General features: G+C 39.7%; 1 protein-coding gene and 1 long non-coding RNA gene across 7 annotated transcripts in view; one reads left to right on the forward strand and one right to left on the reverse strand.

Annotated features, from left to right (window-relative positions):
- DOCK10 (dedicator of cytokinesis 10) overlaps positions 1–26,646 on the forward strand; it is a 412,410-nt gene that overhangs the window by 250,414 nt on the left and 135,350 nt on the right. For all 6 annotated transcript variants that reach the window (XM_077488206.1, XM_077488203.1, XM_077488204.1 and 3 more), the window contains exons 17-24: positions 508–695; positions 4,555–4,620; positions 6,709–6,801; positions 11,110–11,233; positions 11,436–11,557; positions 23,352–23,438; positions 23,520–23,612; positions 25,925–26,043. In XM_077488206.1, the coding sequence (XP_077344332.1) occupies positions 508–695; positions 4,555–4,620; positions 6,709–6,801; positions 11,110–11,233; positions 11,436–11,557; positions 23,352–23,438; positions 23,520–23,612; positions 25,925–26,043 (892 nt within the window). The remainder of the gene's footprint in view (positions 1–507; positions 696–4,554; positions 4,621–6,708; positions 6,802–11,109; positions 11,234–11,435; positions 11,558–23,351; positions 23,439–23,519; positions 23,613–25,924; positions 26,044–26,646) is intronic.
- On the reverse strand, positions 12,422–13,075 carry LOC143988545 (uncharacterized). The gene is made up of 2 exons (XR_013276883.1): positions 12,779–13,075; positions 12,422–12,689 (listed from the first exon to the last, which is right to left on the reverse strand). It is a non-coding gene; the product is annotated as an uncharacterized LOC143988545 (long non-coding RNA).

The following is a 26,646-nucleotide window of genomic DNA, read 5'->3' on the forward strand; positions in this document are numbered from 1 at the left end:
TGCATACAAACCATGCAATTGGGAATTGCCCATAGCAATGAACCAGAACATCTGCTTTAATTTCAACTTTGCACTGTAGAAATGAGAATTTAAAACAAATTGGTTTCAGTTGGCAGCAATACATTTTCTTTATCATCTATGTTTTATAGATACCATGCAGTATAAAATGCTTTATGGCGGAGTAAATATTGATTCTAAATGTACTATTTAATATGTGCATGAAGTATGTGTGTGGAATGTGCATTTCATACATTTCTGAAGACTGAGCTTTATATCTGAAACTATCTGTAAAAAGATGGGTCTGAGAATCCAATCATTTGCAGACTTTCATTTTCCAGCTGGCGTTTCTAGTACAGTCCTGAATCTGTTTCATTACTCTAGGAGAAAGGTGGTTCTTATTTCAAACCCTTGATAAATGAAGTCTTGTGTAACAGTGTTGGCAGTTGATCTGTGAGATGTTATAAAGCTGGCATATTCCCCACTATGATTTACATCACTGTTTTCCAGATTGTCTTACCTCATCTTTAGTTCCAGTTAAGCCATTTAGTGAACCAGAGAAATGTCTGCCCACTGTGGAAGTTGAAGAGTTTGTACAGTCATCAACCAAGTATTGTCAGCCTTACAGATCTTACAAGAACCAAATATACATTTACCCCAAGCACCTCAAGTATGACAGCCAGAAATGCTTTAACAAGGTAGGATGTCATATGTGGATTTGTCAAAAGGGAAAAATTACTGAGTTATCTTATAGATCACTCTACGGACTGTAGTGTGATAAATGATATGTGAATACTGCTGCAACTTCAATGTGAGACACACACAATAAATCAATTATAAAAAAAAAGTAGCTGTGCTGTAAAAAGTGATTATAATAACATATGATCACATATATAATCTGTCTGTGTCAATGGAAACTATAATTGCCCCCAATTCACTTAACAATAGTTATTATAGGGCTAAAAAAAACACTATTAAAAAATCTGCACTAAAAGTGTTAAGAAGATGAATGAAAATTCCACAATTATGAAACACTTCCAGCATAAATTCATATATAAGGGATCCTCACTTTAGTGATCATTGGTGACTTAAAACGATAAACACCCAAGGAATAGTGATGAATTGAGATAGAAAGATTCCTACGCCTGAAAAAATGACTGCCGCTTACCAGCTATATTGATCTCTTTTTTAGGGAGATTAAATACGCCTATGGCTTATACCCCAGCCAGAGTCTCTATGGTTGCCAGCAAGATGTCCCGACTCCTCTGTTCAAAGTATCCTTGGAGTTGCCCGCGGGTCAGTAGTTCCCCATGTTAAAATGAAAGAAGGCTTCCATAGTGTAAATCGGCAAAAAATGTAATAATAATAAAAAGCAGAGTTGCACTTACATTTAATCGAGAATAAAATAGTGTTATCTTGAATCTAGTCGAGCCGGCCAGCTATCAAATAACGGCCCGTTCCTTCCGGGACCTTGCGTTGTTTGCGGTGATGCCAGCACACCGTTCCTCCCTACGTTTCGTCACAGATGATGTCGTCCAGGGGCACGGGCGGCGCACTGACTCACCTGCCATTTAAACTCCACAACTGAAGAGGAACACCCAGCTCTGAGCTCCAAGTGTCCCCCATACGAAAAACTTCATCTGGGAATGGGGATTTATCTAGACCAGGGGTCTCCAAACTATGGCCCTGCAGTTGTTCAGGAACTACAATTCCCATCATTCCTAGTTATGTCTTTGAATGTCGTCAGAGTTTTACAATGCCTCATGGGATGTGCAGTTCAGCTGTAGAACTATTGTTTGGAGATCCCTGATCCAAACCATGATACATTATAGTGATTCTTAAATCTAGTAATAAATAGTAAAAGTCTGTTTTAAAATAAACCTGTCACAAACTGGGTAATAAATATAGACAGCTGAAGTCCTATTCTAATATGTGTGTTTCATGTAATGCACCCTCCTATCTCTTTATTGGTGCTTTATTGGGAGGGCTGTCCCACTGACCAATTCATATGTGTGAATTGCACAGATTTGTGTTAAATAAGAAAATAAATTGAATCTAGTGCTAAAAAAGGCAAAAAAAAAAGGTAAAAAAGACAGCCTTTAAAAGTACAATCTTTATAAGTTAGTGCCAGTCCCACCTCTGATGAATAAAGAATCATCGGAGCTGCACCCACAAGTAGAAACTCCAGCAGAATTCCCATTGTGTTGAATCCCTGCATCCCCCTGTTGTGTCACTAGTGTGTCCATGCAGCTATAAAGGAAGAGGTTATGTAGTTGCCACCAGGTGCTGCCATAGCAGGCAGCAGGGTAGCTCAGGTATCTGACACACCCAGCAATGTCAGATGCTGAAGATTCTACTGGCGGGCATAGCTCTGGAAGAGAACAATGATCCCTTGTTTCACTGATAGAGCAATTGGTAGTATAGTTTAGTTTTTTTTTAGCCACTAGGTTAGGTTAGACTAGGTTCACACTGCTGCGATACAGATCCCAATTTCAGTGTAATTATGTAGTGCTACTTGGATGCAACTTTGAAAAGGTTTGTATATTCTATGGGGGCAAAATTGCACTGGAATCACACCAAAGTAGTACAGAAACCTTTTCCAAAATCGCTTTGAGGACACCATTGAAAACAATGTGATTTCCATTTTCATGAGATTCTGAGTGACTGCATCTGAAATTGCACTAGTATGAACCAGGCCTTATGTGTTTAACCAAGATATACTGTGGCGGGGTGGTCGCTCTGCACCAGATCACGTACCTAGTACCTGATCTGACACTTCTGGGTCTGATGAGACCCACTCCCGCTGTGATTATACACAGCCGGAGTCCAGCGGTAGGTACCGTCAACTTGATGTCTGCCGGCATAAATCTTCTGGAGGTGAAGTGGTTAAAATTCAGTGTAGTCAGATGTCTGTTTTTCTCAGATGTTCACTGTTTATAATGAGTCTATGGTACAATGTCCTTTATTTTTAAAGCGGTATTAAACCCAAACAAAAATGTAATATATTGCACCTTATCAATCATTAGATGAGGTGGCTGAATTAGTTTTCTTTCGTTGGGCTCTTTTCAATCTGTTTTCACCTGTTGATCTGGCCAGTAACACACCTCTTGAAAGCTTTAAAAAGAAACAAATGCAGCCATCACATCTAAGCCCTTGTACACACAGTCGGACATTCCGACAACAAAATTGGTCAGATTTTTTCCGACTGATTTTGTCCGAAAGTGGTGTTGCATACACATTGTTGGACAAAGTTGTCGAAAAATCCGATTGTTCGAAATGTGATGACATTCGTGCCTTGCGACGGACTACGTTGCGGCTAGTAGCCAATGGCTTTGGTGTCGTAATTTGATCTGAGCATGCGTGGCACTTTGTCCGATCGGAATTCTCTACAAACAATCGGACAAAGTCTGATCGGATCATGTTGTCGGAAAATTTTATAGCCCAGCTCTCAAACTTTGTCAGTGGGATATTCCGATGGAAACAGTCCGATGGAGCCCACACACTGTCGGATTATCCGACAACATGGTCCGATCGGACATTTTCCATCGGAATATCCGACCGTGTGTACAAGGGCTTAGAATTGGTAAGCGACAATATAATAAATGTTTGCTTTTGGGTTTAATACTGCTTCAATATTGTCAAAACTATCTGTTTAAGATGCATGTCTCCTGTCAGCAAAATCCCATTTGATGCTTTCTTATCCAGGGTTATTAGTGCAAATGGTAATTACTCAGAAAAACATATTTCCTAGGAAAGACTTTTTGTCTTTTGTATAGCCAAAAGAACATGACCTGAAAGCATGTCTTTTTGGACTCCATCCTTTAGTGAAGTCCCTGCTGTGGCACCTCACATCTCTGATCAGGACAGTCTGTTCTCTGCTGTTGGTGCCCAACAGACCGAAAAAGATCTATGCACAGGTGGCTACTCATGGCTAGCCAAAGTTTTCATGATGCTATAAAGGCTCATTAAATGGTTCACTTCCTCACAAATACAACTCCATTTGGAACAGTTGGCATTCACATTTAAAAGGAAATGCATGCTTACATATTGTGTTGGTAGATAGTTAAAGGTTTTTTTTTTTTAATTAATCATATTTGTCATGAAGCTAAAATATACTATGAATATTCCCAAGCAGAGACTTTCCAGTTTGTTTCCAGTATGCAAGTAGGTGACAATTATTTCCTTTTCTATGAGAGAAGAGAAATAAGTTGTTTAGCTTAGTGACACATTCACATGTCGGCCAAGTTGAAAAGAACATTCTGGCTGTCCCTAGATATGCTGAGATTACATTCAGGCAGCACTCTTCATGCCAGTCTTTATTTATGAGACATCTGACCATCTATGACCATGACCAACTTTACATCAGACAATTAGGGAACGTAATGTCCATGAATTACACTCTTGCTCTCTGATCACATTTTGAAATAATTGTATTCTGTCTTGTAAACTGTAAAACTGAGCCATGGATTTGGATTTGTTTCAGTTATTGCAGAGATCTGTTTCCTTTACATCTATAGCAAATGAAAGCATTCACAATTTACCTTGCTCTTTTTGCAGGCAAGGAACATAATGGTGTGTATTGAGTTTAAGAGCTCCGATGAAGAAGGAAGTCAACCCTTAAAGGTGACATATTGAAAATAAAATGTTCTGTTCTTTGTTTCCTGTTAATCAAAATATATTTTATGATAAAACTCACTTTTTTTAGTACATGTGGGTAAACTTAAGAGGGTAAGAATCAGGCTAATTAAGGACATCCTGAGAGCTGAAAGGTAATAATAAGCACCTCTGACATTGGAGAATGTCAAAATCAATGTGCTTGCTTTTCTTTAGCCTCCAAAAAAGTCTGTGGGTTCCTTGAGCCTGGGTCTCTGGCACACCCTTCAAGCAAACTTTTGGACCATTAAATTGGAGGACATCAGCTCTGAATTTTTGGTTGGATAGTCCACATTTGCATATTTAGACTTCCTGGTGTTCGGGCCCTCAAGGTGCCTGCTTTAAGGTTCTACTTTCACTTGGATTACCCTAGCCATTGGAGAGAAGTGCTGTACCTTTAGCATATCGTAACTACCAATAGTAGATCTACAGAGAGATGTATGTCACACTTTTTCTATGGTTGTGTGATTCTGGATATGCAGTTGATGTTTGTGATCTTGGTGTCACATGCCTTGTTGGGAGCAATAGTTCCTTAGTAAGGGCAATGGCCAGTGAGTGTGCTTAAACTGATTAAATGATGACGTTAATGCTATTTGTATAGTTTAGTTTTGGAGGGGTTAGAATATCGGTCATGATTTTTTACTGTGTCTATAGTAAGGTTTTTGTTTTTCTGCTCTCGACTTCTGAAACCTCAGATTACATGTTTTTCTGCCTATTAATTATTAACTTGCTTTTACACGAGATGCCTTACTATGTGGAGATTTTACCCTGTGCTTTTAGCCAAAACTATCTTACTGATCGTAATTAGATATAATGAGCTTGTATATTATTTTGTGCAAGGCTACATGCAAATACAAATAAAGATTTGTAAAACGTGAACTAATTATTTTTTAAAAATTGAAAAAAGTAAAGTAGTTGTATTTATATCTAATATGTAAAAATATATAACCTGTACTTAGGTTTTAGAAACTTCAGTCTGTAGGAAAGCAGCCTACACCCGAGGACAGTAAAAAAAGTATCCTTGCAGCACTATAGGAGCGGTGTATACACCGCTCCCACAGCGCCCCTGCCCATGGAAAACAATGGGGCAACGGCGCTTTGCCGGCGATTTAAACCATTTTTCGGCCATTAGCGGGGGTTAAAACCGTCCTGCTAGTGGCCGAATAGTGCTGCTAAAGTGACTGTAAAAATATAACCTGCTAGCGGTAAAATACCACCGCTTTACCGCCGACGCCTGCCCACCCCAGTTTGAAAGTGCTCTATGAGTGCAGCAAAAAGTACACACTTGCAAAGTAGACAAGTGAAGACAATTTAGCATAAATAAAGTGCTAGTGTACAAATAAAGTGCCCACGTGAAGTCCATTCAAATCAAATTCCCATGCAAATACTTTGCAAAACAGTGCTGATAGAAATTTTGCAATCACTCTCCCTGCTGGTGCCATTGAAAACCAATCTTACTGATAGACAGTGTGCTGCACACCCCATAGTGTGTACAAAAGGTTTACTATGAAGTTATGACCCTTATACTTAGAGTGGTCATAAATGCTGCGAGGTTAAAAGAGATTGAAACCTCTCACAGGATAGAGCACCACTCAAAAGCTCCTCCAGCTTCCTCATGTCCACAGGGCACAGAGAGCAGTGGCTTTATATATGCAAAGAGCATTCCGACTCCACACATCAGAAAGATCGATGTTACATGTAACAAATGTAAATGTAAAAAATTGCTTAAATTTATAGTTTTTTTGAACTCTCCAAATGTTGTTTATGGAAGTACATGTCTCTTATTAAAGTGTCTACTGGCTACTTCTGGATTCTGCATGGAATGGGCCTGTATATCTCTACGTGAAGAATATCTCCTGAGCACAAACATCTTATATAGGTTGAACATAGTACAATATTTGCTTTATAGAAAATTCAGACACATGCTGCCCCATAGACACACATCACTACCCATAACAAGATTATGGACGCTCATTTGTTTGTTATGTTTATGTGACTGTTTCATGAATGGATCACATTTATCACATGATATCCTTTTCTGTGTTTTTCTTTCTACAGTGTATTTATGGGAAGCCTGGTGGCCCATTGTTTACGACAGCAGCCTATAGCACCATTCTTCACCACTCTCAGAACCCAGACTTTTATGATGAGGTCAGTCTGTATCACATATTTAGAAGCTTTTGTTTATACAGGATTGTTAAGCATTTCCTCAAATGCTGTTGAACTATGCATAGATCAGACCTTCTGACACATCTGCATATCTCAGTCTGCAGAAAAACATCCAGAAAGCATGTGACCAATGATGGTAGACCAGTATACATGTGCTGATGCTCATGATGTCCCATGTATGCAGATAAACCATCACTGGGCACCTTAAATGACAAGCCCGATAGATTGAGTTGTAGCATCAGGTCACAACATGGTTTATTTATGAAAAGCTGATAAAAGGAAAGTAGCTGTGTTGGCCCAAGGAGTAACTGCAACATTTTGACAGGCTTCTCTCCTTGGCTTGGAAAGTTGTATTTAGGGTGGTGAGTTGTAGTGGTGGTGCATTTGGAGAGCACCATTTTGACAAGCGGGTGCTTGCTAAGAATAGAACTGTCTTAGAAGGTCAGCTTTGTAGTTTCTCAAACCAGTTACTGAACATAACTGTGTTACATTACACATACTTACCAGATAAATCACCAAATACCCCTGGATTTCCTGATCATCAACCCTACATTGTTTTAAGTCCTGAGGAAGGAAACAATTTTGGCCCTGGGTGTGGTGCCTCAATGTTTGGATCAGAGTTTTGCTTTGTAGAAAAGACCACCTTGCAGAAACTGGGATGCATTTTAGAGACAGAGAGAGAAAGAGACTGCTTTAAAATGTAAAAACAGAGCCTTAGAGATAGACCAGCCTTAAGAGAAAGATATGCTGCCACGAAGAGCTCTATTGAGAAAAAGAGAGACACAGACCTTTAGAAAGGGGTTGGCTTGTTTATTGGCATGCAGGGCTACACAGGGGTATCATTCTATTTCTCTCCCAGTGAGCTAAAAGCTGATTTGTGTAACCTTAATGGTCACCTCAGAGGACTTGATCTCTACCGTCAGTCAATGATGAGAAAAGAAAATCATGCTTCACTGTGTAGCTCTTCAAGCCAGTAATATTCACTTCGACATCATCATCTGCTGAGTGTGTTTTATAAATTAGCTGACATTTTCTTATTGTCTTATGGAAGCCAATGGTTTAAGGGGATTTATAGAAATATGGTTTAACCACTTAAGCCCCGGACCATTTGGCTGGCCAAAGACCAGACCACTCTTTGCGATTCGGCACTGCGTCGCTTTAACTGACAATTGCGTGATCGTGCGACGTGGCTCCCAAACAAAATTCACCTCCTTTTTTTCCCACAAATAGAGCTGTATTTTGATTTTGGTATTTGATTACCTCTGCGGTTTTTTATTTTTTGCGCTATAAACACAAAGAGTGCCAATTTTAACAAAAACGCATTATTTTTAACTTTTTGCCATAATAAATATCCCCCGAAAATATATAGGGGGCACGCGCGCACCCCCTAGTGGCTGTTTATGTTACCGACGTAACATAATGGCGATTTTTGCACAGACGAACCATGCTGCCGCAGTATGTGGTTAAGAGAACAGATTTATTCATGTATTTACAGGGAAGCCACTACAAGCCATGAAAGGTTTGTTGTGAAGCAGAATAAGGAAATCAGGTATTACTTTAAAACTCTATACCATCATTTTAATCAGGAATTTACTGATGCCTTTCTGTAATGTACTCAGAAACGGAAACTAATGAGCCAATCACTGAGACTAAACCACTGTCTGACAGCACTGCTGTCATCAAATGTTACAACTGCCACAGAGGGATGAGGAGAAAAAGTGGGCCCATTAGGGGGTAATAGGAGACCTTTTTTGAGTCTAAGTATTTAGGATAGGGAAGTGCCTTAAAGTGACTAGGGAGACCAGACCCTAATTAAAATACCTTACTGGTGTGGCACAATAAAAGGTCATTTGGTGCTGCTCACAACAGTTCAGGGTGATGATACAATTGATGTCAGAAAAGGTGAAACAAGAGCAAATGAGAAAAAATAATGGTGAAATGTAGCAGGCAACAAAGAAAATGGGTACCTATCCTTGCACAACATACTGTATGTGTCCTGAAAGTTCTTGATGGAAACAGACTGATCAGTTGACACCATGACAAGAGGATATATACAGTATGTGTACATGGAACTGATAAACATAAAACTGTTGCCCAGATAAGTAATCTCTCTGAAATCCTGACCAGTGCTTATAAGAACTGCAAGTCTGCCATTATTTACTGTATATGGAGTTTTTCATGCTCTGTACAGTGTTTATCAGTTTATTTATTTCTTACCATCTGTCCCTATGTAGAACTTAAGTGTACTAAGAACCATTCATCTGTGACTGCTACAAAGCAACTTACTATATAATGTCCCTGCAACAGTCATACATGCATGCACACATCAATTGAATATAAAATATAATATACGTGAACATTAATACATATTGTATAGTCATAGAGTTCATGTTTAATATATACCTAGTAGTTTAGAGTAGTGAGACAAATGAGAGATGCTCGCTATACAGTTGCTATGGATAAATGTATTTCTTTGCTTTTTGCTCTACAGTGCTAAATGTGTGCTTTCATTTCTAATTTTACTGTCCACTCATCTGTTTTTGTATAAAAAAAAACGGGAGATTTTACCAGCTCTGCTATAAAATGGTTTAATAACCACACAGCCTTTTTTCACAAATCAGCTGCCAGGTTAACAGATTCCCACCAAGACCCCTCCATAGCACTGGCCAAGCTTTCTTGGCAGCTTTTTTCATATATAAAAGATTAGGCCAATTTCCAGAAAAGCATTTTCCAGTATCTGCAATGGAAAGAGAGGTACATTTTCACACACCATGGAAATCTGTACATATTTAAGACTGATTTTCTGCAATTGTTATAAATCATTGCAAGTCACAGTATTTTATTAACCATGTACTTTTACAGCTTTACTTTTTTTTTGCTTCGTTTTTTTTAACAATAATAAGCCATTCAGACACTAAAAACATACTTAGAATTAATGTGTATGCACATAACACAATAATTTCTCAAACAAAAGAGAACCTGTCATAGCTATTAAGGCTGCCCTGACATAAAATTACACAGCCCTTCTGCCCACTCCACTTAAATTTAAATAAAATATGGTCCATGAAATACCTGTCTGTCTTATGCTGCGTACACATGATCGGACTATCCGGCAGACTTAGTCCGCCGGACAATTCGATCGTGTGTGGGCTCCAGCAGACTTTTTCTCCCCAAAAGTCTGGTGGACTTAGAAATAAGACTTGCTTCAAAATTGTCCACCGGACTCGGTTTTTAGCCAACAATCCGTTCGTCTGTGTGCTAGTCCAGCAGACTAAAACCAACGCTAGGGCAGCTATTGGCTACTGGCTATGAACTTCCTTATTCTACGTCATCACGTTTGAATCCGCCGGACTTTTGGAGTGATCGTGTGTGGCCAAGTCCGTTCGCTTGAAAGTCCGGCGGACCTCAGCTGCAAAGTCCATCGGATTGTCCGCCAGACTAAGTCTGGATAGTCCAATCATGTGTACGCGGAATTAGAGAAAAAGCTGCCTATGCAACTGACAAGCAAGAGAAAAACAGGAAAGTGCACCCCTTGAGCAGTTAAACCTTTAGTGATCAAAGTATTCAAATCAACATGCATTTGACCATTGTGGGATCCAATAGTTTCTATATATATATATATATATATATATATATATATATATATATATATATATAATTTTTTATTTTTTAGAAAGTTTTTATACACTATCTAGTATATATAATTGTGATTTAACTTGTATAGTGAAAGATTCAACATTTCTTTTTTTAAACATTGTAAAAATGCATTTATAGTATTAATGTGCTAAACAGGGATACATTTGTCCAACCAAGCACACCACTACAGTAATTGTTTAGTATCTGTCTGTTTTAACACCAAAATCCTTGTCTTCAAGACTGTAGTATGCAGTCTACTTAAAATCTTTTTTTATAAAGTGAATTTATTAACTAAGTGGGTTTTAGAATTTTATTTATAATTCATTTAAAAGCATATTAAATTTAACTACACTTTTGTGTAAGCAAAGGTTACAGACCCCTGATTTAGATATATATAGTAATACAAGCAAATGTATTGCAGGTATAATTGGGTTTCTGTGCAATTATAATATTATCTTTGTACAGTTACATCAGCGTATATCATTTGTATAGATTACATTTTCTTGGAACTGTGAAATGTGTATGTGACCTCTACATAGCCCAGAGACCATAGTTCCAAAATATATATTTTTGTTGTATTGATCTTATGCATAAAAGATATCTAGGTGTCCAGTCTAAAGTGTCTAAGGAGAGGTGTAATATTTTACATTTCAGGTGAAAATTGAGCTCCCCACCCAACTCCATGAGAAACATCACATTCTGTTTTCATTTCATCACGTCACCTGTGACATAAATGCAAAAGCTAATGCCAAAAAGAAAGAGGCTCTGGAAACTCCAGGTATCTTTAGAAGGATTACATTCAACTTCTGCACATTGTAACCATTTCCTACTGCTATGTGTTTCATATAGAAGTGGATACTTTTATTCACAAAGGGTTTACCATTGTCGTTCCATTGACCCTCATACGTAAGTGAGCGTGGCCATTAAGTGGGCCGTGTATAACCTGCACAGTAATGTTTTCTGGTCTTCTTTTGCTACAGTTGGGTTTGCCTGGTTGCCTTTGTTTAAGAATGAACAGCTCACTTCACAAGATCATCTCATTCCTGTTTCTGCCTGTTTACCTGCAAGATACTTGAGTATAGAGGATACTGCCAATGGAAAGGTACAAAATAGCATATTAATCTTACTTATTATTAAAAGAAGTGCTGCATATTTTATAGTGTACTGATTTGAGTTTAAACTTCCAATTTTTACCTAAGCAAATTTAAACTGAAAGTTTTACAGTTGTTATTTCTTCTTAAACAATTATATCTTATACACAGGACTGGCATTTAGAAGCCATCTGTATATAAGAGAGAGCAGTTAATTTTTGCTAATTGGAAAATGAATTATAGCAGAGCCGCACCTGCCATGAACATAAATTACAAAAAAATGATCAAGCTTCAAAATTTGGGGCTCCTGCCCCCTATATTTTCAGAAATACAGGGCTTCTTGTGCAGCCTGGCAGAAGCAACATACAGAGCGGCAGGTTTAAACACAAGCTCGCACTCTCTGTTTGTAGCAGACTGAGAGGATGAGCTCTCAGTGTCTCTCACTTCTTGTCAGAAGCACTGAGCTTAATGAACAGCTTGGGGCCTTGGACCAATGGTAAAGCACCATTGGAACAAGCTGTCCAATTAAAAATCCTGTGGTGGAGGCTCTCTTCTCACTACAGTGTCATAGAAGGAGTCATGTGTCTAAAAGACTGAACTTTGGTGCAAGTGGCTGGTGTGTTCATGACTAAGTAGCTGGTTAAGCCAGGAATGAGAAGCGGTCTGAATCTGTACCCCTGTTACTAGCTAGTCATTGCAAAACAGAGAATTTTCATTATTTTTCCCATGTATCACATAGACGAAAATCAAAGAAAAACACAGTGCTACAAAGAGCTAGGAGGGTGCTGCTCACCCCAAGTAGATACAGATAAAACCAGTTCCCCCACAAACGGGGTTTTTAGGCAGCAAGAGACAGTAATAGAAGCCAATAGAAGTAGTATAAAAGGTATTTTAATATTATTTGGTAAAAACAAACATGAGCTTCACCTGAACATTTGTATAACAGACAAAATCATGTGTATAAGGTACATATAATGTCACATGGAAGTATATTAACAGACACAGCTATATGTTACACTGTATGAATTAGTAGCAGTGAAAACATGAATCTAGCTATATGTTACACTGTATAGGTTAATAACAGTGAAAGCATGAATCTGACGCGTTTCAACCCCAAAAGGGGTCTTCTTCAGAGATGATAGTCTGTTAAAAGAAAGACAAGGTTACACTGAATAAATAAATCCGGTGTTATACATGTTGGGGATACCCAATATTGATTTAATATGGTTTACCCGATGATGTACTTCCAGGTAGGTAGGGTGGATTATAGTACTTCGGATAGAATTCCCCCAGAGGGCAATGTCCCAATTTCCTTTACGCAACTGGAGTGGTACCTGGTCCATATGTGTCGCCGGACCGTCAGGAGGAAGAGGAGACAGCGTCACAAGCCCACTGACGTGACTCGCGGGAGGTCACACAAATGCCTTGCCCCCCAGAAAAAAGAAGAATCCGGGGGGTAGGTGCGAGTAAGGGTACCGCGATGATACGGTGGGTAACACCTGCAGCAAAATCCCAACAACAGGCAAAAAATTAAAAACAAGGGTTATTTAACCACTTGGGACCCGCGCTATTGCAAAATGACGGCAATAGCGCGGACCCACATTTTCGGGACTACGTCTATTGACGTAGTCCCGGTTACGAGCGGCCTGCGCGCCCCCTGAGGGGCGCGCGCGGCGCGCTCTGTGATCGGCGAGTCCGTGAGACTCGCCTGATCACCGATCCGTGTAAGGGGTCGATCCCGACCCCTTATCACGTGATCAGCTGTCAGCCAATGACAGCTGATCATGTGATAAAACGGAGCCGGTAATCGGCTAGTATTCCTCCTCGCGCTGACAGCGCGAGGAGAAAAAAAAAAAGCCGATCGCCGGCGGCCGTGTTCGGGACATCAGTCCCGATCACGGCCAGCAATTTAAAAGGACACCTGCCCCCTGCCAGTGCCCACCTGCCACCCGCAGTGCCATCCTGAATAAAGTAAGTGCCCCCCTGTCAGTGCCACCCAGCAGTGCCCATAGTGCCCACAGTGCCACCCAGCAGTGCCCACAGTGCCACCCAGCAGTGCCCACAGTGCCACCCACAGTGCCACCCAGCAGTGCCACCCACAGTGCCACCCAAAATCTGCCTCAGGTGCTGCACCCCAGTGCCGCCCATCAGTGCCCAGCAGTGCCGCCCATCAGTGCCCAGCAGTGCCGCCCATTAGTGCCCAGCAGTGCCACCTATCAGAGCCACCTATCAGTGCCACCTATCAGTGCCCATCAGTCCCATCTATCTGTGGTACCTATCAGTGCCCATCCGTGCCACCCATCCGTGCCACTTATCCGTGCCACCCATCCGTGCCATCTTATCTGTGCCCATCTTTGCCCATCAGTGCCGCCTTATCTGTGCCCATCGGTGCCGCCTTATCTGTGCCTATTAGTGCCGCCTTAACTATGCCTATCAGTGCCCACCAGTGCAGCCTATCAGTGCCCACCAATGCAGCCCATCAGTGCCCACCAATGCAGCCCATCAGTGCCCACCAATGCAGCCTATCAGTGCCGCCTAATCAGCGCACTTCAATGAAGGAGAAAAATGACCCGTTTGCAAAATTTTATAACAAACTATTAAAACATGATTTTTTTTTTTTTTTTTTTTTGCATCTTTTTTTGTTTGTTTAGCAAAAAATAAAACTCCGAGCTGTAACTAAATACCACCAAAAGAAAGCTCTATTTGTAGGAAAAAAATGATAAAAATTTCATTTGGGTACAGTGTTGTATGCCCGCGCAATTGTCACTCAAAGTGCATCAGCGCTGAAAGCTGAAAATTGGTCTGGGACTGAGGGGGGTTTAAGTGCCCAGTAAGCAAGTGGTTAATATTGGAAACATGGGGTGCATACTTGGTATGAGGTTAATACTATCATAACCTCATTATGTATACCAAGAATTATATGTATGTATATATGTGCACCCCCAATTATCCAAATATCCAGTGTAACCTTGTCTCTCTTTTAACAGACTATCATCTCTGAAGAAGACCCCTTTTGGGGTTGAAACGCGTCAGATTCATGCTTTCACTGTTATTAACCTATACAGTGTAACATATAGCTAGATTCATGTTTTCACTGCTACTAATTCATACAGTGTAACATATAGCTGTGTCTGTTAATATACTTCCATGTGACATTATATGTACCTTATACACATGATTTTGTCTGTTATACAAATGTTCAGGTGAAGCTCATGTTTGTTTTTACCAAATAATATTAAAATACCTTTTATACTACTTCTATTGGCTTCTATTACTGTCTCTTGCTGCCTAAAAACCCCGTTTGTGGGGGAACTGGTTTTATCTGTATCACATAGACTGCCTATATGCTTGGAGCAATTAGAGGAGCATCCTCATTAGTAATGTTTATTCACTGGCTGCAGGCTGACATGCACACACATTTTCATCCTTTTATCCGACAAATTAATGTATTCTCTTTATCTAAGGATGTCATAAGACTACCAATTCAGTGTATGGGTATGCGATTCAACCATATTCAGCTTCCTGTGCTACACGCTCTCTCCAATTACACAGCCTGAAGATAGGCTATTTGTCAAGTGTGTTGCTCTATCCTAATCATGTCTCCCTAAAGGTGTTCAGGGCTACTTCCAAGGAAATTAGGGCAGGTTGTGGAGTCAGGGCTGTCCCCATCACACAACAGCCTCATGCTAGGCATGTTATTGAACGAGACCCTAGACACCCTGCCTAGTCCTTTAGCCTGATATCGGGAGGTGTCTGATTGAGGAGTAGCTGTAGTAGGAATGAATGTGAGTGTGTAGGGCCCTGTCTCTGTTGTGTGTGCATGACAATGTTGTCCACTCCTTTTAAATAATTTTACATTGCTGCTGTTTGGAGGTGTTGGCCATTCTGGCCTGTAATTTTTGATATTTGCATATTTTCAAAAAAATTAATTTTTTTCTAGATTATTTAATGGCATGGTTGGTTCTCCTTTTGCAACTCTTGTTTTGGGGTAATCAGTCTGGTTCCACCTAGTGTTTTATATATATATTTTTTGTGGATTGTCTTTTGAGGTATCCATCCAAAATGGACAAATTGGTCTCTATATAACAAAGCAGATTTCCAGGATCTGGGTAAAGGCCCCATTTCAGTTTTTATGTTGTTTTACTCCTGTTCTGTAACCTAATAGCTATATATCTGTGTGAGATCATGTAAAGCACTGTGCCTATGACTGCTAATCTCGTGAGATTTGGAGATGTCACTACTGTGCTGTTCACTGTTCTTTCTGGAGAGAAAGCTATACCTGGATAAAAGATCAGTTACATGGAGATGGTAGGCATTGATGGTGGTTAGCACCTTACCCTCAAAAACTGGTATGCTGACATAGGGTATGGTTTCATTGGCATGTGTGCCTACTGTTTCCTGTGGGTCTTGCTATGCAATAACAGCTGAGATAATGACAGCTGTCAGCACTTAGCTAACATGCCCATGGTGCTAAGATCGATTTAGAGTCAGAAAAACCACAAACAGTAATTATTGAGCTTGACCACTAACAAACCATGTGTCTTCATAGTCTAATTTTTAGGATAAAAGACTCAACTTTAACTTCAGCACAAACATTTTTCTTCACTTTTAAGTAGGCATGGGGGACTTCCCATTATGTTCCCAGAGACACAATGACAAAAAGTTAGGGGAATGGGCATCGCCAGAGCAGGAAGTCACAGATAACAGAAAAAGAAAATTAACAGATGTTCTAATAGATCCTTAAGGTACTAAAAAATAATGTTTTTGTTGCTCTATTGGTCCCCATCGGGGAGATTTCCCACTTCCATGGTGTGTCATACTACATCAATAGGGTAATGACAATGAAAAACCTAACCCTTCCTCAATCTCTCTAAAGCAAATTAAAAAAATGATTGCCTACACTTGAGTTTTGGCTAGCCTTGATTATAACAGATAACCTTAGGGCAAGACTTTTGGAAAATTCTGTAATAGCGATATCTATAGGAACATGTTGTGCTTTGGCTGCAGGAGGGATGGGACTCTGTAAAAATGGGCACTGTTTTTTTTTTTTTTTTTTATGAACAGTCCCGAAACATACTAACAACAGGAACTATTACCTGCCAGTGCAGTTATTTGCCTTCAAATACCTATTCCACTAGGTGAAGGGTCTCTGTCTGATGTATTTAAGATGACAATGATTATAAGACGTTGACTCACATGACTATTTCATTGCACTTGGCATTCACAAAGAAAACAGTGGGTGGAAATTCTACAATAAATGATCTCACCTCCCATATCAGCTTTCATAGAGAAGACACATGATAAACAGGTGTAACCAAGGTCACCAAGGTTCACAGATCACTAAATAATAGCATAAAAGGTTGCTGTACATTAGGTAGTATTTTCTGAAAAGTATATATTTAATATCAACACATTCATGCTGGCAGTCTTAATATCTGTTATGTTTTTGTAACTTATGAACAGGATAATGTATTATATAATTTGGTCGGGAGCATATTTTGGACATAAAGCACTAGCATACGCATTAATTTAAGATTTGGCTGCTGTTATAGATGACTTTGGCTGGCAGGAGCCACAGGTGGCTTAACACTATATAAGGATGTTCCCTTCAACAAACTCAAAATAACACCCCATTAGTCAAGTACATTTTCCTATTGCTAAGTATGTGATTTTAAAAAATGTAGTGACAAGCTAGAGTTGTTTTGATAGTATTTCTTCATAATTCTGAACTTTCCCTCATTTTTAGGTCATTCTTTTGCAATCAAGTCTCTCTGTCCCCATTTCCTTCTCAGTTGTCACTTTTTTATGATGAATGCACCTCTTTGAAAATGTACTCTTTACCTAGAAAATGTCTTACACTGCACAAAATGTTTCCTCCAATGTCTAATTTGTTTCATTGTTGCAAGTATAAAGGAAAAGCTCTTAATCTATATAATTTGTGCTAAAAGACTGCCCAGTTAAAAGCTGATCTGCTCCTTCACAGTGTAACCACCCTCTTGAATGTGACGGTTAACTGAACTTCGAGTATAGTCCTGAGTTAAACTGTAATGAGCTCCAAAGGTGGCAAGAAAAGTCTTTAGGATTCTTAAGGCTAGTACTCACTGTGTCCTGGATACTGTAATACCTCCTGTAGCAATAGTCAGTCTCTGTATTTGGTGCCTGCTGCCTGGACCCCCCTGAAGGTCTTCCCACACTACTTCAGGATAGTCTGGAGGAAGGTCCTTGAGCTCCAACAGGGGCAGGGACCTCAAGAGGAATTCTTCAATGTTGTAGTTGGCAACCAAGGGGTGCCTCAGTCATCAGGCTGGGTCATACTCCCCCAGGAACAAGACATCGCTGTTCTAGGCCCCAGCCTATCTATACCCCTCTCAGCCCCCTGCTGATCACTCACTCTTCTCACCAGGGATTGGCTGAAAGTGCATGAATATGCAGGCCAGGATCAGACTCTCCCACCCACTATATGCCAGAATTCAGTGGAATGAAGGGGAAAGTAGTTTAACCTGTACCAGCAGAACCCAGAAGAGACAAAAGCAAATGATCACTTTTTCCCTGCTAAAGAGAAGCCAAAAACCCAATGTATCTAAAACACTAGCAGACTAACTAGGAGGGCTCTACACTATGCAGAAAACTTTTGAACTTAGCCAAAGTAAAAATGTATGCTTAATTTACCTTCAGTCTGAGATTTTACATAATCCACTTTAAAAGCTTTGGTAGGCTTTATTTAGTGCCTTTTGGTCTACCTGCTATAAACATTGAACTTTACTTGACAATCTTTTGACAAAAGCCTAGTACACATGGGCCAAATGTCGACCGGTTCAATAGAAATTGTCCGAAATTCGGATTTGGCTGAGAGTGCTGACCGGAGTGTTCTGACCTGAGCTGTCAGGTTTTTTTTTTTCATTCAACCTGCTGGGTTTAACAAAAAAAAAACTAGTAGTGTCTACGGGGCTTAAGATTGAGAAGAGAAGTCTACCAGCAGGCTGATGGCTTTAGTAGGAAATTGATTTAGCCAAAGTAATTGCAGTGATTCTCAACCAGGGTTCCGTGGAACCCTAGGGTTCCTCCAGAGGTTGCTAGGGGTTCCTTCAGCATTGGCAATTTCTGCCTCTCAGATAAGTTCCCAGTGACACCATTGATCTTTTTAGCTATGTGTAAGGAGGTAATTCTTCCCAATGACCACAAGTGTAAGGACCATTCTTCCCACTGACCATCACACTATTGTATCATGAGTTGTAGATTTCTAATTTTTAGCAGGGGTTCCCTGAGACCGAAGAACTATTTCAAGGGTTTCTCCATGTTGAAAAGGTTGAGAAAGGCTGATCTAAAGGAATATTATTTATTTTAATTTTTATTTTTTTTTTCCCCATCATATCTATGCCCTGGACATCTGCTCATGCTGTCCTTTCCAGAGCTCAGCTCAGATCCTCAGACTATTAACCCTGAACCTCTTTTAATCATGAGGCCTGTTCACAATACTCAGGCCTTGATTTATATCAGTTACTGTATGTGATCCACATTTCCTACATAATTCTTAACCTTTTGTACTTGTTAATTTTGCATCTTCATTCTAAGCTCTGTTGTGAAATTTACAAGAAACTTTTAATTTGTTTTCTTAGAAGTCTTGTACTGTCTGGACTCTGACCAATGATAACCTCATTCACTGCTAACAGATGTGGGGTTTCTTCATAAACAAGTCACTGTTTCTATTAAAAACACACCAGGACTCAGACACAGCCCTCATTGATGGACTTGAGTGCACATTTAAAAGAATAGTATTATATAAACCAAATGATAACAAATGGAATGCTTACGTAATACAGAGGTCCTGTTTCCATGCACATATATTGTAAAGAAAAATAATTTACCATTAAAGTATTTGAGTTAAATTATGTATTTATCAGTTCAAAGAAGTCATGCCTTATTTCAGTAATCTAAAATCTGGTTGGTTGCTCTGGATTTCATCCTACAATCAACAATCATTATAACTGCTTTTTGTATTGCCTTATTGAAGAAGCCAACATATGTCCAATATACACAGATATCTATCAAGTAGTTACTGACATTGTAAGCAAGGCCACTAGCTATCAAAGTGAAATATAAATAAGCCTCCATTTGAATCAGATCAGGGTGTACCAATTTGAAAAGTTAAAAATATACCGAAATGTAGGTACTTATACATAACAGCTACACTTATAAGTTAAAGTGGTTCTAAACTCTACATTCAAAATCATTTTATTGATATATAGGCCCTAAAGGCCCTAAAAACAAAAACAAAAAACAAGGAAATGGCTGAATGTAAAATCCACCAATTGTTTATTGGTATATTTTTCACTAGCTATTATACTATTTCATTAATAGAAGTTTATACTGAAAGAAGCATGGGGGGACTGAAGACCCTAACTATAATCTATAATGCAACAGCCTAATAATGTGCATATATAAAGGAATGTGTTAAGCTACACAAACACACATACAGAGCAGATACACTATATGTTAACACGCAATGGAAGTAGCACAGAAGCCCTCCCAAATGTTCTTATCTATTTAACAAAGAAGAGATTTCATGATCAACAAATACAATGGCAGATGGATTTGTATTGTTTCAATATATTAATTATCATTATTAATTTGCATGTTGCTCCCACCTTCTGTAGCGCAGTACAACATAACTGATATAACACAGATGTACTGTATAGTACAGATAACACAATACAATATGATTTGCAAACACAAATAAATACAATTGTATGGGAAAATATAGCACTTACAGGAAACCAATTCAATTTAAACAGCCCTTAGACAACAAAGTGGCAGCTATTAGTAGTGTACATACATTCCAGTTAGATCAAAAACAAATGTGTGCTACATCTGACAGTGACCCCCCCATAATTTTAGGAAAAAATCTGCTTAAATACCCCTAGAGGGAAAGGCCTGATCTCAGATACATATTTAACAACATGGTGAATATTAACACATAAGAAAAGCTACCATATATGCAGAATTAGAATTGGAATGTAACCTATCCTTCTCTATATAATATTGGAAAGATTGCATCATAAATCTCAATAAGTGTAAAAGATCACTCACAGTAAGGGAAACAGCTGGCAAACTTTTTACAAGATGGTATTTCACACCCACTAAACTCCATGCCATTTTTCCATCAGTACCCCAGTCAAGTTTTAGAGGATGCACATTCCCAGCCTCTTTTTCTTACATCTTTTGGGAATGCGAAAATATACGGTATCTCAAATATGGAGGCAAATAACTGTGCATGCTTTGTATGGGTGAATGAGGGGTGTCCCCCCCCCACATTTTTTTCTCTCTCTTATTTAAGTTTTGATATAGGCTGATACTGCTCTTATTGTGACCGGTTTGTTTGCTTCCACAATGTGCAGTTTTCTGTTGTATACACCTGTTCTAAAATCTGAATAAAAAGTAAATTACAAAAAAAAAAAATATGGAGGCAAATAGAACATTTTGCTTCTACTATCTCAGGTAACCATATACACCTCCCCCTTTCTAATTGCCTATTATTCACACCTGTTTTAGGGGTTTCTATCCCTCACATGAGACTCATTCACATTATAAGGCCTCATGCACACTGGACGTTTTTGGATGTTTTTGGCTTCAGATGTTTTTTTCTACAGTCAGTAAACCCTCCAGCATGTTATCCTATGTGTTCATGCACACATATGCTGTTATCAACTGTTTTTGGCTGGGGCGTTTTTTTCAAACCCCAAAACTAGTGGATTCTGAGAGGAGATTTTCAGCTGTAAAAATGGTCTAAAGTCAAATAATGATAAGAAACGCTCAAAAATGTGACTCACCAGCATTCCTTTAAAGTTTTTGATCCCATTGAAAAAAAAAAAACGCTTAAAAATGCTAATGCTAAAAAATGCTGAAAAGCGCTAAAAAACGCAACTGCAAAAACAGTGAAAAACGTTGAAAACTCACTGCAAAGCTACTGGCGTTTTTATAATGTTATATGAACGTTGCAGTGTGCACGAGGCCTAATGCCGCATACACATGATCGGACAATTCGACTCCAGCTGACTTTTTCTTCCCCAAAGTCTGGCGGACCTAGACTTAAAACATGTTTTAAATCTTTCCGCCGAAATTCCGCCAAACCCAGTTCCTGTCGGGAAGTCCGCTCGTCTATATGCTGGTCCGACGGACCAACTACAACGCAACGGCCACTACAGCACCTACCCGCGAGAATGTTTCCAGTGCGACCCTAGCACGCTGGTTCTCAGCTACAGGGTACTGTACACCAGGCCCTTAGGTATGGTATGGATCTTAAGGGTAACCCTCTACACCAAAAAATGGCATGGGGGTCCCCCCAAAATCCATACCAGACCCTTATCCGAGCATGCAGCCCGGCCCGTCAGGAAACGGGGTGGGGACGAGCGAGCGCCCCCCCTCCTGAACCGTACCAGGCCGCATGCCCTCAACATGGGGGGTTGGTGCTTTGGGGAAGGGGGGCGCCCTGCGGCCCCCCACCCCAAAGCACCTTGTCCTCATGTTGATAAGGACAAGGGCCTCTTCCCAAAAACCCTGGCCGTTGGTTGTCGGGGTCTGTGGGCGGGGGGCTTATCGGGATTCGGGAGCCCCCTTTAATAAGGGGTCCCCCAGATCCCGGCCCCCACCATATGTGAATGAGTATGGGGTACATTGTACCCCTACTGATTCACCTGGGGAAAAAAGTGGCAATAAAAAACACACTACACAGGTTTTTAAAGTAGTTTATGAGACAGCTCCGGGGTCTTCTTCCGACTTCGGGGGTCTTCTTCTGACTTCTCCGCGCTTTCCGGTTCTTCTCGCCGGGCTCCTCCACTATCTTCTGCTCTTTTGACGCTCTTTTGCTAGCGGAGGAGCCCGGCTTTCTCCTTCGCCATTGTCTTCTTCTTCTTCTTCTCCTTCTTCCTTCTTCTGTTCTTCCGGTGTTGACACCATGCCTGACAATGTGTTTTCTTTAGAAAGCAGTTAAAGCCTAGTATACATTTATTTTTTTCAACCCAATGGGAAAAGAAAACAACAGCTCACGTCAGAGCCACTGTAATAACAATCCGATGTTAGTACAGCGATCTCCCCCACTGAACTATTGGGATGGCCCCACTGCCAGAACATTCCGGTCAGTGTCCTTAGCCATTGGTGAAAGTGCTGAACAGAAGCTGGTCAGCTGTGGCTTCCATCATGCTTGTCTGACAGAAGCTGGCTTCTGTTGGACCGGCTGCCATACACACGGGCCAAATGTCAGCCAGTTTTTGTTGAACCGGCCAATGTCACCAACCATTCGGCCTGTGTGTACTAAGCTTAAGTAGAAAATCATGTCCCTTGCCAGCATGCTGCAGATAAGAACCCTTGCTCTCTGCAGGAAATCAGTGGTCCAACATGACCCCTGTTAAGTCTGAACTATAGCTCTACTATCAGGTTATGGCCCATGCTGATTGCAGAGTTTAGTAGGGCAAGGGTTGTTTTATGCAAAGGCATTTTAACTCATACTGTGGCTACTTCCTAAAGATAATAAATAATAAACCTCTGCACATCTTTTCTTTTGATGCACCTGGAATGTATTTAGCTCAGTTAAACTAAAAGCTTGGCGGGATTTAAAGCGTATTTCCACTTTTCAGTTCACAATACACAACATACCTAAAAAAAAAAAAAAATTCTTGTTACTATATTCTATACTGTAAATGTCCTTTCTTTTGCATAGTACCCTAGTAAGCAAGGTTTTTAAGGACAACCATTACACCAAGAGAATTTAGTGCTAAACATCACAAATATGTTTTTGTATTTCTGTGGCAGCAAACTGGGTGTGACCTGAAATGGGTAGATGGAGGAAAACAACTTTTTAAAGTATCTACATTTGTCGTATCAACGGTATATACGCAGGTAAGTATTATTAACTGTAAAATATACTTGGTTTTCTGAAAGTCCCTGGCATTTAGATGGTGCATTTTTTTTTTCTTTTAGGATCCATATCTGAATACCTTTTTCCAGCAATGCCAAAAACGGGAAACTGAACTGTCAAAGCCTCCATCTCCTCATTTTCTGGCTTCTTGTAAGGTAAAGATATATTTCTAAATTACCAAGTCTTCTTTATGTATATAAATAATGAACAATATTTTACTAACCATGACCTGCATCAACATTGTTTTGGGTGGGCATCAAACTGTACCTTGTTTCTCTATTAGCATGTCATTATGATGTAAGTTTGAAAATTAGTAACATTTAACTTTTGGGTATACTGTATGTGCTATAGACTCAATGTGTACTGGAGGTTTACTGTATGTACTATAGATTGTATGGGTACTAGAGCAACACGATTTTTGTCATAGCAAAGACTTCATACAATCAATGGAGTGTTGATTTAACATGTATATACATTTTTGCAAACTATCTGCAAAAAGGTAAATGTCAGAAAGAGTAGTAGATCCAAAGGTAGCTCACATTATGTATTTCAATATCCCACTCGATGCCTCAGCACTGTTACAGCATTGGCACATCAAGAATTATCTAGCTGTGATTGGAACAGATGTTTAGAAAAAACTGACAGGGGTTCTACTTCACCTAAAAAATGTTTGGCTTTACATACATTTTGATGTCATTGAATAAAATTTAAACTATATTACCAAAAGTATTTGGACTCCTGCCTTTACACGGACATGAACTTTAATGTCATTCCAGTCTCAGTCCATAGGGCTCAATATTGAGTTGGCCCACCCCTTGCAGCTATAACAGCTTCAACTCTTCTGGGAAGGCTGTCCACAAGGTTTAGGAGTGTGTCTATGGGAATGTTTGACCATTCTTCCAGAAGCGCGTTTGTGAGGTCAGGCACTGATGTTGAACAAGAAGGCCTGGCTCGCAATCTCCACTCTAATTCATCCCAAAGGTGTTCTATGGGGTTGAGGGCAGGACTCAGTTCCTCCACCCCAAACATACTCATTCATGTCTTAATGGACCTTGGTGCACTGTTATGCAGGCATTTTGGAACAGGAAGGGGCCATCCCCAAACTGTTCCCACAAAGTTGGGAGCACAAAATTGCCCAAAATGTCTGAGTATGCTGACGCCTTAAGAGTTCCCTTTAGTGGAACTAAGGGGCCAAGCCCAAACCCTGAAAAACAACCCCACACCATAACCCCCTTCTCCAAATGATTTGGACCAGGGCACAAAGCAAGGTCCATAAAGACATGGATGAGCAAGTTTAAGGTGGAGGAACTTGACTGGCCTGAACAGAGTCCTGACCTCAACCCGACAGAAGCTTTTGGGCTGAATTTGAGCGGAGACTGTGAGCCAGGCCTTCTTGTCCACATCAGTGCCTGACCCCACAAAGGTGCCTCTGGAAGAATGGTTAAACATTCCTATAGACACACTCCTAAATCTTTTTTACCAGCTTTTCCAGAAGAGTTGAAGCTGTTATATCTGCAAAGGGTGGGCCAACTCAATATTGAACCCATGGACTAAGACTGGGATGTCATTAAAGTTCATGCGTGTGTAAAGACAGGCATCCCAATACTTTTGATAATATAGTGTGGTTTTTGTTACCGTATTTCATGAAGCATTTCACAGGAGATCTATGGTCAAAGCATACACTTTCACTTTGTAAAACACTACAAACAATAGTTATAATTTGAAAAAACAATATAAGCTTACTTAAAAAATCTCCTTTCATGTTGTGAGTACTGCCTGACTGCGGTACATGACTTCTTGGATTCCCTGCATGCTTTGCAGCTTCCAATCTGCTGTTTACTTTCAATTTCTAAGGACTACGTATCCCATGGTACCTTTCTGCCTGCAAGCAGTAATTCCTGTGCTGAGTCTGCCTCCTGAAACTCTTCATCTCAGCACTCCCATAGTTCAGAAGGCAGGTTCAGTGAATTCTGTTACAGAGCAGTGCCTTCTTACTGGGCACAGTGAATACATGTCACAGAATTCAAGGAAGTAAATGTAGGGACCTTTACAATGTAAGTTTACATATTTCAAGATTTTACAGAGTGAAAGGAGTAGGCTAGAAATAATTGAAATACAATGTGGAAATACATATGATTTTACATTTTGACCATAGACACGCTTTAAAAATTTAAATCTCTTAAATTTCAGCAACGTGCCACTTCAAACAGTTTATATCATTATTCATGTCATAAGGTATCTTAAGAATAAAAATAGAAGATTATTTTAGGAAATGGAACAGTCTTATAATTAGGGATTGTCTATGGAAATTTGAGATTTTGTTTGCAATACACACAGATGTGGTTAAATAGGTATTTGAACAATCAAGTAAGCTGCCATTTAGTCAAAGCAGGTACTCAATCTAAACAGAAGAAAGGTCCATTTATATTCAGTCAATGTTTACAGGATATCTGTGTTCTCTTCCTAGAACCTACTGAATATTGAGAAGATCCAAATGATCATAAGCTTTCTCCCAGTTTTGTTCAATCAACTTTTTAATGTTCTGACAAAAAACAACGATGATGATGTTATTACTGTAACTACCAGGTAAGTTATTATTGGAGTATATAAAGGGTTTGAGATTTTAACTATTAGATTCCTTATTCCAGTTTAGTAAAACATTCCTTGTCTTATCAACTAACATTCTTTCTCTGCATGTGACAGCTGAAATGAGGTTACGGTAAGTCACTATCATTTCTATTAAAGGTTTGAGGTATAGAAATTAAAGTGGAAGTAAACCCTCCTATCATTTGTCAGCCAAGGAAGCTGCCATCTTAGCCTCTGTTTAATCTTTAACTGCCATGATGCTGCACATGTGATCAGTTATGACACCAGCTATTGGATGATGTGACAGTTTGGTTCAGAGCACAACCAATGTGACAGTTACATTTTCGGAATGCCCAGAAATGTAACAGTTTTTTTGAAACTATTAAATCATTGGGTTTACTTCAGCTTTAAGTAGTAAAAATATGAAGGCATATAGAAAGCCATGGCAGGCCTTTAACAGTACAATTGTAGAATAGGTTAGTCCACATTGTTGAAAGGACCAAGAATAGTGTTTACCTTCTCTAACCTTTTTTTCACAGCATTATGTTTACTGCCATGTTACAGGTACACTTTAAAATGGAAGTAAACTCTCCTATCGTTTTC

This window comes from Lithobates pipiens, unplaced genomic scaffold (assembly GCF_037356315.1).
Source record: "Lithobates pipiens isolate NorthernLeopardFrog02 unplaced genomic scaffold, aLitPip1_a1.2 Scaffold_18, whole genome shotgun sequence".
Lineage (NCBI taxonomy): Eukaryota > Metazoa > Chordata > Amphibia > Anura > Ranidae > Lithobates > Lithobates pipiens.